The sequence below is a fragment of the Aulostomus chinensis genome, chromosome 19 (genome assembly GCF_037954235.1).
Source record: "Aulostomus chinensis isolate RoL2024-O1b breed Wild chromosome 19, RoL_Achi_v1.0, whole genome shotgun sequence".
Lineage (NCBI taxonomy): Eukaryota > Metazoa > Chordata > Actinopteri > Syngnathiformes > Aulostomidae > Aulostomus > Aulostomus chinensis.
Genome location: NC_141338.1, coordinates 15,499,150 through 15,517,976, shown reverse-complemented (window position 1 = coordinate 15,517,976; position 18,827 = coordinate 15,499,150). Strand labels below are relative to the sequence as shown.

General features: G+C 40.7%; 1 protein-coding gene across 2 annotated transcripts in view; it reads right to left on the bottom strand.

The window, feature by feature from the left end:
* Positions 1-2,258: 2,258 nt before the first annotated feature.
* galt (galactose-1-phosphate uridylyltransferase) overlaps positions 2,259-18,827 on the bottom strand; it is a 31,787-nt gene continuing 15,218 nt past the window's right edge. Inside the window, exons 8-11 of one of the 2 annotated variants that reach the window (XM_086187478.1) lie at positions 13,761-13,893; positions 12,952-13,035; positions 7,351-7,505; positions 2,259-6,635 (exon numbers count right to left, since the gene is read on the bottom strand). In XM_086187478.1, the coding sequence (XP_086043604.1) occupies positions 6,570-6,635; positions 7,351-7,505; positions 12,952-13,035; positions 13,761-13,893 (438 nt within the window). In that variant the 3' untranslated portion in view covers positions 2,259-6,569. Of the gene's footprint in view, positions 6,636-6,683; positions 6,775-7,350; positions 7,506-12,951; positions 13,036-13,760; positions 13,894-18,827 lie in introns of those variants that run through there. The other variant, XM_086187479.1, reaches the window with a different exon arrangement.

Below are 18,827 nucleotides of genomic sequence, written 5' to 3'. Positions count from 1 at the left end.
GTCCATACCACTATCTATGCTACTTTCCATGCTAACTATGCTAGTATCTCTGCCGCAATCTGTGTTGCTATCATTGCTATTGTCTGTGCTGCTATCTGTACTGATTTTGATGCTATCTATGGTGCTATCTGTGACGCTATCCGTGCTGCTATATATGCTATTGCCTATGCTGCTATCTATGCTGCTGTCCCTGCTGCTTTTGATGCTATCTATGCTTCTTTGTATGCTGTTATATGGGCTCCTTTCAATACAATACATGTCATTCCAAACTGATCCTCTTTTTCTTTTTCTTTTTTTTTTGCTGTAAAGATGATGAAGACATATTTAGGAGTAGAGTCATCTGCAACCTTTTCTTGAGGCTGTTTCATTAATAAGAATTACTGCAGATAATGTCGGAGATTTGATGCCAAGTTTTCTAGTGATTTAAGACGGAGAGTATGTAAGAGGAGAAGTTTTGTGCGAGGTGTTCTGAATCGACGTCTTCTTATTTAGGCTGATGAAAAACTGTTTGGCCCAAGTCACCACAGTGATGTAATAAATCAGCGAGGACTGATCCCTGCGCTGTGGGAGCTGTTTTATTTGTGGTTTTCTGTGTTTGCTTAATTCCAGCTCAGCACCTGTCATCTTTCATTTGGATGTGCGTGGATGTACATCGGTATACCTAACAAAATTAAACAGGGGAATCAAAGGTATATGAGGAGGAGTGGATCGAGCGTGGGTGACAGGAACACGTTCACTCCTATAGAAGTAGCTTAGTGGAATATTAAGCCCCACAAAAGTTTGACTTGTGGGTACAAGCTCCTGCACTGTGTGTTAGGAGACCGAATGGGTGTGTTTAGCTTTGATGCTGATAAAATGATACATTCTTCTAGACTTTCAAAAGGTTATCGGACCAAGTGGTTCAAATTATGAATGACAAACAAGTCATTTCCCTGAAAACAAAATAATGTCCATCACTTTTCAGCCGTTTCTCTGAAAAGCCTATGGATAAGTAGGCCTGATAATTGTGTTACCGTGGTTTGGACACACCCAACACCACTTCTGAAGACTGACGTGTAATGCCAATGAGGGTCAGTTAACACATCCCGTCTCTATGTCTAAACAGCCAATCATATGTGATGAATAATACATGCAATTTATATCCTTGTACATTTACAGCAGAGCGGAAACAAGTGAGTTAGTCATATTAATAACAGTTGGGAGAAACCATTTAGCTGCACTCAAATTAAATTTTAACCTGCATGATGCTGGTGGGAAATAAATATTATCTAAAACTTTATTATTGTGCAAAGTCACAAAACTTTTTAAATGTTTTTCTAATTGAATTGAATTATACTACTGTTATGGAGTTTTAATGTTCTGGTGATCATTAAAAGTGGAGTTTCTCTCCCAATTAATTTAGATAGGTGTCATAGATTGAAATAACTGCCTGGAGGTGTTATGGTGGCTGGCGAGCTGCGAGACTTGCCTAGAAGGACTTTCCTCAAGTCAAGGGTATGGGTGAAATGGCGTCGCAAACAAATATCAAAGAGTGCAAATTGGAAGATTTGTATTTATCTCCAAGACATTTGAACAACTCACCAGTTCATTCTTTTGAGGTTTTGATGAGTAAAAACAAAAGAAATTACTTATTTTTCACAACACCTCTTGTTATGATTACAAAGTAATTCTGCTGCCTTAATAACTTCAAATTCTGATCTGATTTCTCAAAGCACGTTTGACATTGTTAGCTATTCTCGACTTGAACCGTGCAGGAAAAGACAAACTATCTTCTTCCTGCGAGGAGATACATGGGGATGTTAGACACAAGCACACACACACAGTCTCATTCTTCAATGCTTGTGAAGAGAAATAAATATCTTGAATACACACAAAAGCACACAGTGTCTCAACGGAGTGATGAAATAGATGAGAAGAGGATCCACGCTGAGCCTGGAGGACTGAATAAATATTGACCTGAATGAATGAGGTCTGTTGCAGTACATAAAACGGACAGTACGCAACACTGTCTCCCTGACATCCGCGCCCTCTCGCTCTATAAAGTATGCCTGCATATTTTCTCTGTTCAAATGTATATTTTAACAAAACCTGGAATCAATATTAATATTTATAAAGGGACCGAGATTGAGTTTCACTATCAGCCATATAAATAATTAAAGCGGTGTGTGTCATTGCGTATGTGCCACTGCAAGTACACTCACATTTACCCACTGGAGATTCAGACCCACCAAAAATACAGAAAGAAGATGTGATGAAGACTGGTGAAGAAAAAGTTGTTAAAGAAATATGGCAACTTTTCAGGAAATATGCTTATTGCCCACCAATTTAGTGCCAGACAAGCAGGCTGATAAGACGGAATATTAAGGCCACACTTAGGAAGGAAAAAACAGTAAAACTTTGAGAACAAAGCTGTAATTTTATGAAGAAAAAATACATTATTTGACAAGAATGACGTTGTAATGGGGAAATTAAATTATTATTAAGACTTTGAGAGTAAGATCGTAATTCCATGTGACATGTTATAAAATTACAAGGATGGATCTGTAATTTTTATGAGAGGAATACATTATATTATGGTACTGCAACATAAGTAAACCAAAAAATGCAAGAGTACATGCAGCCTTCTTGGAAACCCATCTCTGGTGCAACTCTCATATGGTTCTGTTTTTGGGATGGATCCAATTTCCAACATATTCTTTTCAACTTCCTGTATTTCCTTATTTGGGAAACCAATACTGAAGTTCAGTTTCACAAAGCACTCCGTGACCCTCATGTTAATCGTTACTAAGGTCAAGTATTAGACATTTGGTGATGACGAGATGCTTCTACTTATCATAGCAGACTTTGGAGGAGAGGATGAGGAGGAAAACATTTGGACAAACCAGCATATGGATCCCGATCAATCTGAAGCTGTGGAACTGTAGGATGCAGGATGGGAGGCGGCGTAGTTCCACTTATGCAACTGATAAAATAACAGCATCCCATAATTTTCAAGAATTTTTTTTTAACCATGAATATTAAAAACAAACCTACTTAAAGTGTATTTGATGACCTGTGAGACAGCTTTCTCTGCTGCCCCACTGCTAGCGTTCATTGCAGCTAAGCTAACTAGCGGTCAACTGCCCACTGGGGAACCGAAGCTCTGTCATGCACACAGAGAAACGAGAAGGCTGCTAGTCATTTGTCTGGCTCTTAAAATGATGGCCACTAAGTGTACTGTCCATGAAATTGTCGTTTTCCATTAAATATAGATGAATAACAAGCTTTTTAGTTAACAATAACTGCCACATTTGTGTGTTCATCTGTATCATATCAACATATTTAGTCATCGAAGACTTTCTGTTGCTTTTCATTGTGTAATCCTTGGTTTTGCTATTTCTACGTGTGTCCCCTCCCACTCCTTGGCCGAGAGACTCATGGGCATTAAGAAACCATTAAATACTCAATAAATAATGAGAAGATGAGTAGAAGTACAAGCAATAAAAAGAAAAGTTCTTGTATTTCGCATATTAAACTACAAGTGCGCCAAGGTTGAGCCTTGAATGGTAGGAACTGCAAAAAAAGAAGTCTTGCTAAGTATATTCTCTACAAATATATTCATCCTCTCACGTATTTTTCCAGTTTGTAATAATTTAAATATTCTTCCAATGGATAAAAGAATTTGAAATAAGACCATATGGTTTGACCACACTCCCTTCCCAATCCTCCATCAAACAAATGTGAAATAAATAGCGACACAATCATCGTTTTATCTTCATTATCTTACTTTTAGAACCACTAAAGACCAAAGCTTTGAGGACAATAATGAAGAAAAAGAAGGTTTGTGTTTCTCATCTTTGAAAGCTCCTCAACTTTCTTGCAGCTGTCATGACTTTTACATGAAACCTAAACCAATTCTGACCCTAAATCTCAGTCTTAACCCAAAAACAAACGGTTAATCTTGCAAGTCAATATTCCCGTGTTTGCATGTTTGGAATGCCTGAATATAGATTGCAGCCTGTCATTCAAATGTCCTTGACTTGAATATTGAGCAGCTGCGTGTGATTTAAGGCAGGTAATCTGTAGCCGACCCTGACCTACAAGCTTCACAACTATATAGAAAAGCTGTTGATTCAAATGACAACATGAAATAGGGAGATAACACATAAGAGATTGTCTGCCTCAATACAAATGCTTACTATTTAAGCAACATTGCCATCTTCTGTTGCTATGGTGAGAGCGCAACTCATTTAACATGTGAAGGGTTAATACTTGTTATTCAGAAATGAAGAAAAGGAAAATGTTTGGCCCCTTTTAAAACCAGCTATGTCAAACAGCTAGTGGATGACATAAATTTAATAATCCACATGAAACTTTTAGCTACATCTCATCAGGAATTACCACTCATGCACATGTCGCGAAGCAGCTGATGTACAATAAATACTAGTAATTCAAATTACTCCAAATGAATTCCTCAGAGTGGACTTAATGGGTACGCACCCACGTGGAACCCCTGCAAATCTCATCTGAATCACGAAATCCCTGTTATTCTGGTGAACTGACAGATGACGAGGTGATTGTGCGGAGGAAAAGAATGCTAGAGTTTTAGTTGTGGCTGAATTCAGCAAATATGGACAACACCACTGTCAACATCCCATCAGTTCTTTCAGCCTAAATGTGCAAGTATTTAGGGTTAGAGTGTGTGAAGGTAAATGTAGACGTTCTCACGCGTCTGCAGTGCAGCCAATTGGTCTCTCTGCTGTGCTGAGACACGTCAGTAACGTCTGCGGTGCGTCTCTGTGGTCAGTCCCTCATTCATTCATCAACTGACCACTTCAGGCCGATGCTCTCGTGGTATTTCAGTCATTAACCAGCATCATTATCAACATCTTCCAAGCCTGTCAGTCTTGATGGAGAACAAAGAACTCCAGTCTGTTGATCTAAATGACTCAAGTCATGATCTACTTCCATATAAAATCAAACAACAAACATATTCTCACATTTGTGAAGCTGATTACGGTCAATACCTGGAGAACAAATCCCAGTGGGTGAGCTAACGGAGTGCCTCATTACAAATCAAGTTAATAAAACAGCTCATCTTTGGATAAAAGAAAATATAAAGGAGAAAATGTAATGTTATGCTAATGTAGCTAAGCCCTTTTAATGCCCTCATAATGGATTGCCTTCATTTTTTTTGTCGTGACAAAAACAAATGGATGTCTCCTCTCATTCCTTTGAAAAATAATGAATTCATGAGTGATGTTCCATTTGAAAACGTTCAGAGAAAACAAAGCCGTCCAGTTGTGTTGATGGGAGACATGCTTTGTGGTTGAAAGCTTTCCAACACAACCAAACAACAAACAAAGTTTATTCAGACATGAGGGACAACCAGGATAAATAATCTTTTTTTAATTGTCTCTCAGAAAAATGGGTGGGTGGGATGGGGGTGGTGTAACCAGGTAACCAGCCTCAACCCAGCGGGATCATGATGGCGGTAGGAAACCCTCTGAGGAGGAACCCCACCGGGTGTGGGTACTGAGACCATAACAAAATACAGAGTCAGGCCATACGTGTCTTTTCAAGGTGGAATTCAACAAAATAATCTTTCGAAGGGAAATGCTGGCAAGCTGTACGATTAGGAAGTATCTTCATGATGTTTAATCAAGAAGTTTGTGATTAATAAGCCATTTTATGATGTTTAATTAAGAAGTGTGTGATTAATAAGAGTTTTTATGATGTTCAATTAAGGTGCGATACTTTGTATGTGTTTGATTATCAGATGATCTTTCGAACGTGACTGTGTGTGTGTGTGTGTGTGTGTGTGTGTTTGTGTGTGTGTGTGTGTGTGAGACCTTTTGACACAAAGTGCAAACTGTATGCGGCAGGGAGAAAAACGCACGTGGAGCTTGGTTTGAGTACGGAAAGAGCGACTCTTCAATCGACAGCAGTGAAACGCTATTGAATGAGCCGAGGAGGAGCCCCTGATGCAGAGATCACCGCGTTAAGATTTCACTCAAGACTTGGAATTTTTTTTTTAGACCTGCAAATTTCTGTAAGTGTCTCCTCCCTTGCTCGTCTAAAAGAACGGGTCCATGATTTATTTCTGTTATTCCATTTTTCTGTCATGACTCCTGATTTCACTCTTCATGGTGAGAGCTCTGGTGGTTATTGGCGTAGCTCATTATTAATCATGCTACATTATTTTATTTTCTCTTTTTTTTGGTGACTTTTTTAAAATCGCAATCAAATGATTGAATAATTTGTTCCATGAGACAAATAAATGAATGAATTTGGCCATGTTTGTGTTGTTATATTAATGAAGCAAAGAAAGTTGAAATTGTGGACCAAAATTATCTCCCTTTGTTATCTTCACTATCAGGTCGGCGGTGTGTGTTCGCGTAATAACATCTGCGCAAGTTCCTACTGGTTTCCAGCTTGTGACGTCGGGGATCGAAAGGATCAAACAGGGTTTACAGCACATTTAGTTATTCCAGAAAGGAGCCTTGTATGCCGAGAAATGGATCACACTGGTTCGCATTTATTCGTCCCATTCACTTTTGCTTTCTTCCATCTTCCTTTACTCTTCATCCTTATTTTTCCTGGTTCCCTCGGTTCTTATAGTGCTCTTCCGGTAGATTCCGTAGCCTCTCAGCGGCCTAACAACACAGCAACAGTATAAAGACAGATTCAGATATCGAGAGTGAATCCGTTAGTCCCGTTGATTTCTGTGTTTCTCGGCAGCTGGCGCCCTCTAGTGGGCCAAGGGAAACTTCATTGGTAAAGCAGAATATTTATCTGAAAATAGGATGGAAATTACATGTTTAAACCCTATAAAATGCATTTAAAAACTATTGGAGTGGTCAATACTAGCTCTGTCAAATCCATTTCCAAACAAAATCACCAATCTGAAATAGTTTGAAAAGCTAACAGGTAATGTAGCTGTTTCTTTTTAAATCCCTTTCTTTTTTCTTTTATGTATACTTCTGGCATAATTCATTATTTAAAACAATGTAGGACAAAATATCAAAAAGTTTGTACATAATATATAAAGTCCATTTTCCAAACATACCATCAATTTCAGAAACTTAATTTGGCAAGCTAACCCCAAAGGGAAAAACGACAACTATGCATTACTATTTCACTTTTCTTTTTTTTCCATCCCAATTTCATAATCAACATCCTGAAATATTGTCAGAATTTGTTCTTGGCCCTCTGATGGTTTCTGTGTGAAAAGTCTGGCTTCTTATCTGTAACTGTAATCTCTTAAACTGCTGTATGATCAGTTTGTGACCCCCCCCCGGTCACTGACCGCAGTGCTGGAATCATAAACAGTAACCCCAACCAACCAGGTGTGCGTGTCCTATCACGCACCTGTTCAGGGGTGAGGTCTCTCTGCTCCTGCGCCAGCATCTCGTAACCCACCATGAACTTCTTCACTGTAGCCGAGCGCAGCAGAGGAGGGTAGTAGTGAGCGTGCAGCTGCCAGTGGGACTGGTCTTCCTTTGAATGGGGGCCAGTCGGGGCTCCTGAGTGAAGGGAGAAGGTCAGACAGGAGGGATTGTTTTTACTAATTCTTGTATGTCAATAAGCCTTCATCTGACAGAGGGATCAGAGTTATTCATCATCATGTTATTCTCCAGCTTGACCTCTGGAATGGACCCGTCAATACGGAAAAGCGAAAACACGTCACTGTTGTTATTATTAATATTGTTCAGTAAATCACTGCTCATGTTGTTTTCTTTTTCTGGAGAGTTAAAAGATCTTAGGTGAGACCAGATTGTACATTCATGTAAGTGACGCCGATAAAAGGGATGTTTTAAAATTTTACCAACAATTGTAATTTAGGTTTGCGGGTGACACCCTTCCTCTTCCCGTCAAAATAACAACCGCCATTAATTTGTGCAGACAGTTCCTCTCTCCATGGGTGCTCTGCCTTCTTTTCTTTCCTCCGTTTCAGCAGCACACAAACAAACCAAACGATAGCAAAACCAAACACTGAAGTCTAATTAAGAATACGCATCACCGGGACTCAACCAGCTCATTTATCTCGCTGCCATCCACACAGCATGAGCAAGACCCTATGCTCATTAAGTCCCCACCCCCCCATCCCGATCCCCTCCAAATAAGTAAGCTAACAAGGCAAATTAAGAAGAGCCAGTGTTGACTTTGTTGGCTCCAAATCAATAATCTTGCAAATGGAATAAATGTAATTACATCATGATAATTTTCTTTATTTGGGAGAAAATATTGTTTTATATCACAATGGGAAAATGGCGTCCATTAATTGCCTGTAACAATTAAGAGAAACGTCTGGCTAAATGCAAAACAGTTGATTAACAGCCAAACAAGAAATAATGAATGCTTGATCGTTCCTTCTTCTCCCCTGATGTTTTTTTTTTTTGCCTATTTGTTGTGCAAAGCTTTTAAAAAAGTTCCCACCTTTAAGTTGCCAATTTTTATTGCCGAAAGCTGCATCATAAATGGCATTATACGTCTGTGGATAATGTCCAACAAAAGAGACATCACCAAAATATATTTTCAGCGATGAGTGACCGTTCTTAAGATTTAATGACCTTGTTTATGGCCTGTTCTGCTTTCTGATCTTAGTGGAGGGCAATGAGGTGAGAGGGGAAATGAGCTTATCTCCCTTCAAAAACAAAAAAGAAGGTTAAAAATAAATCTCTGGAGGTATTATCTGGGTCTTATCAGCCTGAATAGTCAGAAAGAGACGACAGGAGGCCAACATAAAGGAAACGAATGGTTAGGAAAGGAACAAAGAGGAGACTGCGGAGTCCAGATAAGGAATGATTAGAAATGGTTGCTCCTATTAGTGGACCATTAGCGACTTTTAAAATTGTCTTTATGTGTTTTACTGTATTCTCTGTGTGTAACGATAACACAGTGTGCATAGAGTAGAATTAGCATAAATATTATGTAGAAGGGGGCGGCACGGTGGTGCAGTGGTTGTCTGTCTCTGTGTGTTGGTCCTGTGATGGACTGGTGACCTGTCCAGGGTGAACCCCGCCTCTCACCTGAAGGCCGCTGGGATAGGCTCCAGCCCAGCCCCCCCCCCCCCCCCCCCGTGAACCTTAACGGGATAAGCAGGAGAAAACAGATGAATGGATGGATGGATTATGTAGAAGGGAGTGAGGAAGGTTGCCATGGCAGTGCTGTGCGTTTCAGGTTGAACAAGAACCAAAATTTTTAATTGTATTCACCAAACGTTTCAAAATATCACAAAGGGAAAATACCTTTTTTTGTCAGAAGATAAACTTATTGTCCATGCTCCCCAGAGCCAGACAAGAAGACAGACGCCCTTCACTGTTTTGCTTTAGGGAGCAAAGACCCTCACTGACCTGTTTACTGCTTTTTAGCTTAGCACAATTAATGGCAGTGAATGGGAAGTGTTAGCATATTTCCATCAAAAGTCATCAAACAGATCAGGTTCCGGTTCTTGATTTATCCACGAGTCCTCATCCTCATCCTCTCTTACCAAGTCAGCCATGATTAGGAGCAGCAGCTGCTCTTCTAGTTGTAACCAAATGTCTTGTTTTGTTGGCGGGAGTTCCAACATGGGTGTTAAGATCTGATCACTACACTCAGCGATGGCGTCAGGCAAGCGGTTACGATGATGTGTCCGATTCTTACGTTTCAATGACAATTTTGAGCGGTTATTTCATAACAAATGTGATGCTATCCATTTTTGGGAGAAAAGTATTTTTTGGTGACGTTTGACAGAGGTATGCTAACACTTCCCATCTTCTACCATTCATTGTGCTAAGCTAACAAGCAGGCAGCTGGTCTCACTAATGCAGCACAGCGGACAGAAGGGTACCTACGTCTACGAGTTCTTAATGTTCCTTTAACCTTTATTGCTATTATTTTTGGAGGTGGCGAGAGCATCTCAACACAGCTTGTTCCCATGTTCTCAATGGTCAGCGACGGAACAGCGTGGCTTCCTCGACAAACTGTCCCTTGCACTTAACTGCTGTGTTCAATGGCACCGACATTGGCAAGGTGACTCCAAACAGAAGAGCAACTGCAAAAACTCCTCACATTCAGAGACACTTCATGAATCCATCTATTGCACTGATTTATTACTTTTTCCATACATCCAGGATGAGCTTATGTATTTGATTCATGCCTGAACGACTGTACTTCTGAGTACTAGTCCTTCACCCAGCCTGTAAAACCTGCCTGTTTAATGCTGCGTGTTTTCCTCCTGAAGGAAAAAAAAAAGCTGCAAGCTTTATCTAATCTATGATTTCCCAGGTGACTTCTCCACGGTCCAACCACTTCTCCCTCTACGCACTTCCACTAATAAGCCTCGCGCTAAATAAAAGCAGGCAGCTAAATGATGTAAAATAAAGCATAAACACAGATGGGGAGATAACTCAACTCATTATGTGAGCCAGGTTTGTGTTCTGGGGACGTAAATGAGGGACTCGGCTCCCTTTGTGGACCGGTCTCCATAAAGGAAACAGTGGCAATTTAAGGTTTGGGAGTAGGTTTTGCTGGAACTGAGGTTATTTTCAAGGAAATAGTGGTGAGCCTCCGGTTTATATAATGGCCTTGAAACACAGCCGTGTGTGTGCAGTATGTGTGACAGACACTATGTTAGTTCCTGCAATTACAATCCCTCCCCTCAATTCCCCTGATGATCTTAAAATAACACCATTATTCACCTCCAATTAAAGACACAGTTGGAATTCTATCCCAAAAAAAAAAGATGAAAAACACACAAAATGGAACGATTCCAGTCAAATGGGAAACGTTAAACATTCAGTATCTCTGAATCTGGCCGAAAGTGCAAACTAAGAGTCAGTGGCCCGAGACATATTAGGCGGATGACAAAGAAAACATCATTCAAAGAACTTGAGGGGTAAAAGATGATGAAACACTAGAAGGAAAAAATGCTGAAAAGCACAGCAGCAACAATTTTAAACAGATCAGCATTTCAGAAGCGATCTGAGTCTGTGGCGATTTATTCTTCTTATTTGTTGTTGTTTTTTTAATGCAGTTGGTTGAGTAGGTTTTCCCTTTGAATGTGTATTTTTCTTGATCTTTGCTCATCATCTTTGCCTTGGTAAAGCAGAGTTACAGCCAATAACTGGTTATTCTTTTTTCTAGATGCACTGCGGTGAAGTGTCCTTCTACAACACCACAGCAGGGAGAAGTGACTGCAGGGACTGAACCCGTAGCCTCTGAAGGTCCAGCCACCACGGCACAGCTCTCCTCTCCGTCACATATCACTCACCGCATGGCTGCACTCTGCTAACCTTTGTTCCGCTGTCAACCCACGGCGAGGTGTTTCCTGGACAACCCCTAGCACCGGGACATGCCCCACGCTGTGTTTGAGCGCAGATAAATATCAAGTGAAGCCTGTGTTGAGCTTTGGATTCACAAGAGGAGCAGCTGTGTGGGAGGTAAACACCTCTCAGTACAAAGCTTTCACTCTTTTGTATGTTTGTGCAAGCTGTTTCTTCAGAGCTGCCCAGCTGAGTCCAGCAGGCTAGCCAGAAACAAGATTCATACCCACATCTTGTCTGGTGGGATGAAAACATTGATGTTTTGTGGATTCTGTAGCACCAGTGCAGTGCCTGTTGTTTGAGGGGAGGGGCCATGGGTTGTGTGACATCACAAAACCTTCCTGCCATGATCTGATTTCTTTTCAGAGCCCGAGGACTGTCTTCATTGATCTCTGATTCCTTTGATCGCCACATGTACACACGCATACTGTACAAACAGAAATCATCAAAGCTATTTAGACTCTTGTCTGTCATCTCAAGCACTGTGACTGTCATCTCAGGCACTGTAACTGTCATCTCAAGCACTGTGACTGTCATCTCAGGCACTGTGACTGTCATCTCAAGCACTGTAACTGTCACCTCATGCATTCTGGTGCCCCCTTAGGCCTTCTGACTACCACGTAAGGCATTCTGACTGACTTCTAACTGAAAATGAAGTACCTTCATGTCCCAGACTTCTTCTTCCCTTGTTTGTATTTTTCCACTGCATATTTAAGCCCTCACAAATTGGATATAACCATGCAAAATTTTCTTGGTTGAAAAATACATTTTAGTTGTTAAAAACTGCAGCTAAATCAATTTTACATCCCCTCCAGGTGACAATATCTAAATCCAAATCTTGTTTCTGTTCAGCTTGAACAAATCTTGTTTATTCTATAAGAGCATCAAATATCACGGGATATATAAAAGTGCACCAATGTCACATCTTTGATATAGAGGAAAAGAAATAAGCATTGGTACCCTGGACTTAGATGTTTTCACAATAGAAAACATTATATTTTGTATAGTATACTTGAGGTAATCTATCGAGAGTCCCACTACCATGTTGGAGTGATAGCTGGTCAAAAAAAGCTCCAGCATTAAAAAAAAAAAAAAAAAAAAAAAAAAGCCAAATTTGTATCCACATATTGATGATGAGCGGGCTCATCTTTTAACCACGATTCCTTCTGTGTCAAACACTCTTCTCACATTGGTGTATAAACAACAACAAAAAAAGGAATAAAAAAGGAAAGTGTGTGAAGATGCGTAAATAGGAAGAAGAGGAGTGAGAGTGGCGTTGCTCGCAGTGTAAGAACAGAAATGATGCGATGTCAGTAAAGGCGACATATGGAGACGCGGAGGGGGGATTTAGTGTAGTCCCTGGGGTGCTCACCCAGGACTTTGGCTTCTGGCGTGACAGCATTTTAAAGCATCTCTGCCTTCCTTTTTGGTCCTGTTTAATTTTCTCTATCAGAAGCCTTTCAGTTCGTCATATATTTCAGGATTACGCTTCCAGACGAGCTTTCTCACCGCCATCAGACTACACTGGAGCTTCTAAGTGGCACGAAATGGGAGAAGTTTGTAGCGTCATCATGCATTTTAAATTGTTTAATCCCTTCCGTCACTCCACAGAGAACGACTGAGGCAGGTTAAAATAATTACACCACCCCTCCCTGAGTCTTACCGTGCCATCCCATGGAGTAGGGAAAGGACACTTCAAAGAGATTGTCATACTTGGTCAGCAGTCGCTTCATAATGTCAGCCAGGCCTGGTAAACAGAGAGGGTGAGATGAGGTGAGTCAAAACAGAGCGGGGCTTGTTTGTTCTGAACGGCAAGAGGGAAGGGAAGCAGCCATATCAGAGTGAAAATGGAGGAAATAAATAACAGCTTCACTAAATGGGAATTGGGAATATACAACTCCAAAGAACGTACGATGAAAAGAAGATTAAACTTTTTTGTGTTCTTAAGGGGGGAGGCGATAAAATATAAAAGAACGCCTGAAAATATGATTAATAAATCAGACAGACCAGGAAGGTAGAAAATGAAACAAAAAGACAAGAAGAAGAATCTTTCTTGGACTCAAAAGAGAACTGATTATTGGCTGTGATTAATAAATCATTATTTGCCCAAAGCTTTAAAAATACATGTTTTTCATCCACAAAAATCATTATAACTTGTTCAGCCAGGTGAATGGTAAAAGTAGAACAATCCATGACTGCCCAATATCAGTTCATGTATTCCTTGAAACGACAGTTATGAACTTATAACTACTGGTGGATGATACAAATAATTATTATATTTAGGTTTAACTCTCTGGATTACATCTTAGTGCTCATAGTGTGATAGAGCAGTAAAAAAAAAAAATTAAAGGAAAGAAAGTTACTAAGGTGTTTATAATGGAGTCTTTCACACACACACACACACACACACACACACACACACACCTGCCCACTCTGCTCTATTGCTGACTATCAACAGTCGCACACACTCACCCTCCCTCTCCTCTGCGGTCAGGTCGTTGAGTCTGAGGACATGTTGTCGTGGTAACAGGAGCAACTGGTAGGGCCATGTTGCCCAGTATGGAACCACTGCCAGCCAGTCTGAGTTCTCCACCACCACACGCTCCTGGGAGGACGATAAACTTCGAATGATTGTCCAGGAAAGCGTTAACCAATACTCAAGAACCATTCAGCCACTAGAGAACACCCAAGGTTCTGATTCCAAAACCAGAAAAACATTCATATTCATGTCCACTTGTTATGGAAATAATGACGGACCCATCAGCCTCACCTGGTTGGCCAGTATACTGGATGGTGCATTTGTCTCAACGGAGATGGACCACTTCTGTAAAGGAATTTATTTTTCCCGTTCTATTTCTAACTTCGACCAGAAAGTGTTGAATATTCTGTTAAAACTGACCACTGTGTACATTTGTGTGCGTCCAGGTGCAGGTATGAGCAGCTGCTGACAAAAGTATTCATGGTTATGTACATAAATTTAAAAAACGTTGTGGAAAAAAAACAGGATATGCAGGTTGACTCAGTTGAAATTGAATCATTACCAAGAATAAGTTCTTTGTTAAACTAGTTAATGAGTCTTACTCATTTTGTTTTGCGTGATCATCCACACTGACGAATGCCAGTGTCAGGATTTTTGAAGCATCAACGCATCTGTTAGCAATACAAAGCTAGCGTTAGGCTATGAACCTGCAGATAAGTGACTTCAGCGTTTCTGCAACAACCTCTGCATTTGCATTTAGCCGCTTGTTAGCAGCTGATGTTTCAAGACATATGAGCACGTCAAAATTCCAGAGAGTGGCAAATATGGATGCGCGAACTGCAGATCTTGCTTCATACATTGATATCCCGGAAGTGTATGTTCAACAATGCTAACTCATTAACGGGTTTGGACTCCTACACCACTCTGTACCAAGAGACAATCTCACTCACGGAGCATTGGTCTGGATGACGTCTGCTCCATATGAACAGTTCTTGAGTCTTTGCTACATTGGAAAACAGGTTTAGGTGAATTCAAGTGTCAGATCAGATTATTAGAGTGCCGTGTTGTCACGTACAAATTTCCCATGAGGTACGTTAAAATATGCTGCCATCAAAAATTCAAAATAAAAGGAGGCGACAGAAAATTCATGGAAACATTCAGGCACAGAACTCCCTCAGTATTCGCAGCCAGTTTATCAACCACATCGGAGACTTGTGTTGGTCTCAAAGGTTTCTGCTACTGCTTGACTTGTTATCTCACCTTTTTCCTCATTTCAAGATTCTGTATCTGCTTTTCTGGTTCAGAGTATTTGTTGTTGTTGTTGTTGCTTTTTTTTTTTTAAAAAATTGATCTGGGCATGTGTGTGTCACTGACATATACACTGTCTTCCAGCACAATTGTCAACTACTGGCCGTGAACCGAATGTCCTCATTTATAGATACGCACATAAACTCGATCAGAACACAGAACCAGGACAACTTGTTACAGATGTGCAATGCTAAGTGAGATTGCATTTAATAACATCCATCCATCTATCCAGGGTTCACCCTGGACAGGTCACCAGTCCATCACAGGACCAACACATAGAGACAGACAACCATTCACACTCACAGTCACACCTACAGTCAATTTAGAGTATCAATCAGCCTCGTCCCCTCTTGATGTCTTTGGACTGTGGGAGGAAGCTGGAGTACCAGAGAGAACCCACACAGGAACAGGGAGAACATGGAGACTCCACACAGAAAGACCCTGTGATGGAGCCGGGACTCAGACCTGGAACCTTCTTGCTGTGAGGCCACAGTGCTGACCACTGCACCACCGTGCTGCCCTCATTTAATAACATTCTGAATGATAATAATGAAACAGGAGTTGAGCTGTTCCTTCACAGTAAGGAACCTAATTATCATAAACTGTTTAAATGCAGAAGGTGTTGGTAGCTGAGATTTAACAAGCTGATGAGTGGGCACAAACACGACCTGCCCTTGGTATTGCAATCCATCAGAAATAGATTAGCTCAGTGTGTGTGTATGAGTGTGCGTACGTGTGTTCGTTTAACAGCAGAAGAACGAATTTGCAGTAAGTGAAGTCCAGACCTATCCCAAAACACAGCAGACTAATCCTCTCCGTTTCTGTTTCTTCTTTGAATTGATTTTTTTTTTTTTTTTTTTTTTTGGAGTAACATTGTTTTTTGTTTTTTTTGTGCTCGGGTCAAAAAGAACTCCACCATAAGATGAGAAACAGACAGCCCTGAGAAATCAGCACATTCCACACTTGTTACGGCTAACAGATTAGCAAGCTAAAGCCTCTTTGCTGTACGTTTGACACTTCGGGAGATTTATGCACAAGAAGCTTGGCTCTCCGCAGCGAGTCCTCGCTCAGTGTAACCCCGACCAGTTCCACCGAAAAACCCACTGTAGCCTCTAAAGTGGGTATCAATATTGGTGCTAACATTCATTAAGTGACAAATGCTGGTAGAATTTCAGTTTGGCCTTTTATTTATGTCCTCCAAGAATATCACACCAACCATAACTGTAACTAAACAATGAAAGAGTGGGGCGGGGCTTCACCGGCCCGCTGCTCGCTACTGTCACCAGGCTAATGTGATGCAAGCTGAATTAAGATAGGCTGTATCTGCAATTGGCTTTCAATTCAATTTAATTCATCCGTGAATAAAGAAAAAAATAATAGTTTGTGACACTTTTTTTTTGTTGCCTTGTTTCAACTTGAATGCACCTCACGAAAAACTCTCGGTCTGCTTTACTTTCCCATTTAAAATAGAATTTATTTATGAACCATAAATCAGCATATTAAAATATTCAGTTTGAAATCATCATAATACTTTATCATCTTAATGAAATACTGAAATGAATGCAATAGAAAAGAGCAATTTATTATTTTTGGCTTGTGAGTTTTTAATCAGCCAGCCACCTTGACAGGTGAGTCAAACAGTTCATTTCTGATGCTGCCCTGCTTCATCATCTATTTTACTTTTAGAACTGAGCAAAACTCACTAAATTAACATCCCCAAAGTAAAAACATGAAATCAGCGACTGAGACAATAAATTCTGGAGGACAATGTTTGATTATAAATGAAGAGCTCTCTCATGGACTTTGACAAACGGACCTGTTCGTCAACCGGTGAAAGTCGCCACCCTCTGGTCATTACAGAGAATGCAAGTTTGACACTGGCTTCACTTTTTAGTTACTAACATTTCTTTATACCCGATTGCTGAGCTCTGGAACCACCTGGAACAACTGCTACCTCAGAAAAGGACTTTTTAACAACATATATTTACAATACTTAAACGGTTAAACTTCAGTGTCACTTCGTGTTGCTTTCATTTGGACACATATTTTGAACAAAACAAAATAAGCAAAAGATGAGGATAAAATTTTATTAATGTCATCCATCCTCAATATTTGAAATCCTCTTTATTCTTGATCACATTGCAGCTTCTTCCTTAATCTTTCATCTTGACCTGCACTCCTTTTCCAATGCACTTGTTCTCCTCTGACTTTAAGAGGATTAAAAAAACAGCAGCAGAATAAAGATAGAAAAATAAATGAATGGGACACAGGACAGAGAGGAGAGAGACTGAGGAGGAGGAGGAAGAGGACGAGGAAGTGAAGGATGCTGTAAAACCTCACAGTCCACAAATCCTGACGAGATTTTATTCAATTAGCTCAGAAAGTTTTTGTTTCAAAGTCAAGAGTGTCACCTGGGAGCTAAACCCCAATTCAAACTCCTCCAAGCACTGCAGAGGGCCAATTTACGGTCCTAACCTTGGGTCAGACAGACAGGAGCAGATAGAGACGTGGACACACACACACACAAGTGGTGGACAAGAAGAAGTAGTTGAAGGCATGCTTGCAAACACACACACACACACACACACACACACACACACACACACACACACACACACACACTTATGCACACACACGCACACACAGCCTCCACTCTCATTTTATAAAGGTCAGCCCCCATGAGTGGCTGTCTCGGAGATTCAAGTGTCTCCTCTTCTCGAAACATTAATGCGATCCTCCCTCACAGTTGCAGCAGAGCAGGTATCGCCTGGTTCCCTGAACCAATCAGCAGTTGTCGGATTTCCCTTTTCTTTCTTCCCCGACTCGTGTTTTCCAACTGATAAAACAGCCATTTGGTTTCTTCGCCGGGACCTAACCAGCCTAATGAGCAGAGGTCTAGCTCTCCACCACCCTCCATTAAATCTACACTTCAATCAATCGGTGTTCCTCCCCTTGAAGTGACAAAGTCCGGCCACAGCATCCTAATACGTGTGTGATCTCAGCTTTATCTCAAGTTAGCTTTAGACCTTAGATAAATAGTTATCAAGCACAGGACGATCTCGAAATTGAGTCACAGCGGAGGTCCCTGAAAAGCCCATATTTCGCCCTTCCACCATGTTTGGTGTAAACCGGCCTCATAGTTCTTGGGTAATCTTGCTGACACACAGACCAACGGCACAAACAACATGACCTCCCCGGTGACAATAAATATAAACTCTTCTTCTTCTTCTTCTTCAGGTACTGAAATACGGTACTGAGCACAAGAGAACGGCGGCTCGTGTTATTGATCTTGATGTAGCTGACCGTGTCATCCAAGCTTATAGACTTCACGTTAGCGGCCTATCAGCTGATAGACAAGGGTTCTGCAGCTCCCTGGACCAGGTCACGCTCTTGAAAAACAGATGTTAACCTCATTGAGACTTTAACCCAGTTTACTTTTGTAACTTAAAATTTTTTTTTCCCTTTTTTTCCCCCTCTTCTCTCCTTTCATCCCCCGACTTCACTTCCTCCATCCTGCGTCGCGCTTCAACTCCTTTGGTTAACGCCACACTTTATCATCAAGCCCATTCTCTCTCTAATCTTGAGAAGAAATGGATCACTTTTCATCAGATTATTCAAAAGAACCAGCTTTAATTGAAGAGTGGCAGGGGGAAAAAAATGACATAAATGCTTCTTGAGACTGAAATGAAGTGGGGTTCCAGCTTTATGTGTGAAGTGGCTAATCAACAAAAGTATCAGCTTTTGTTTCCAGA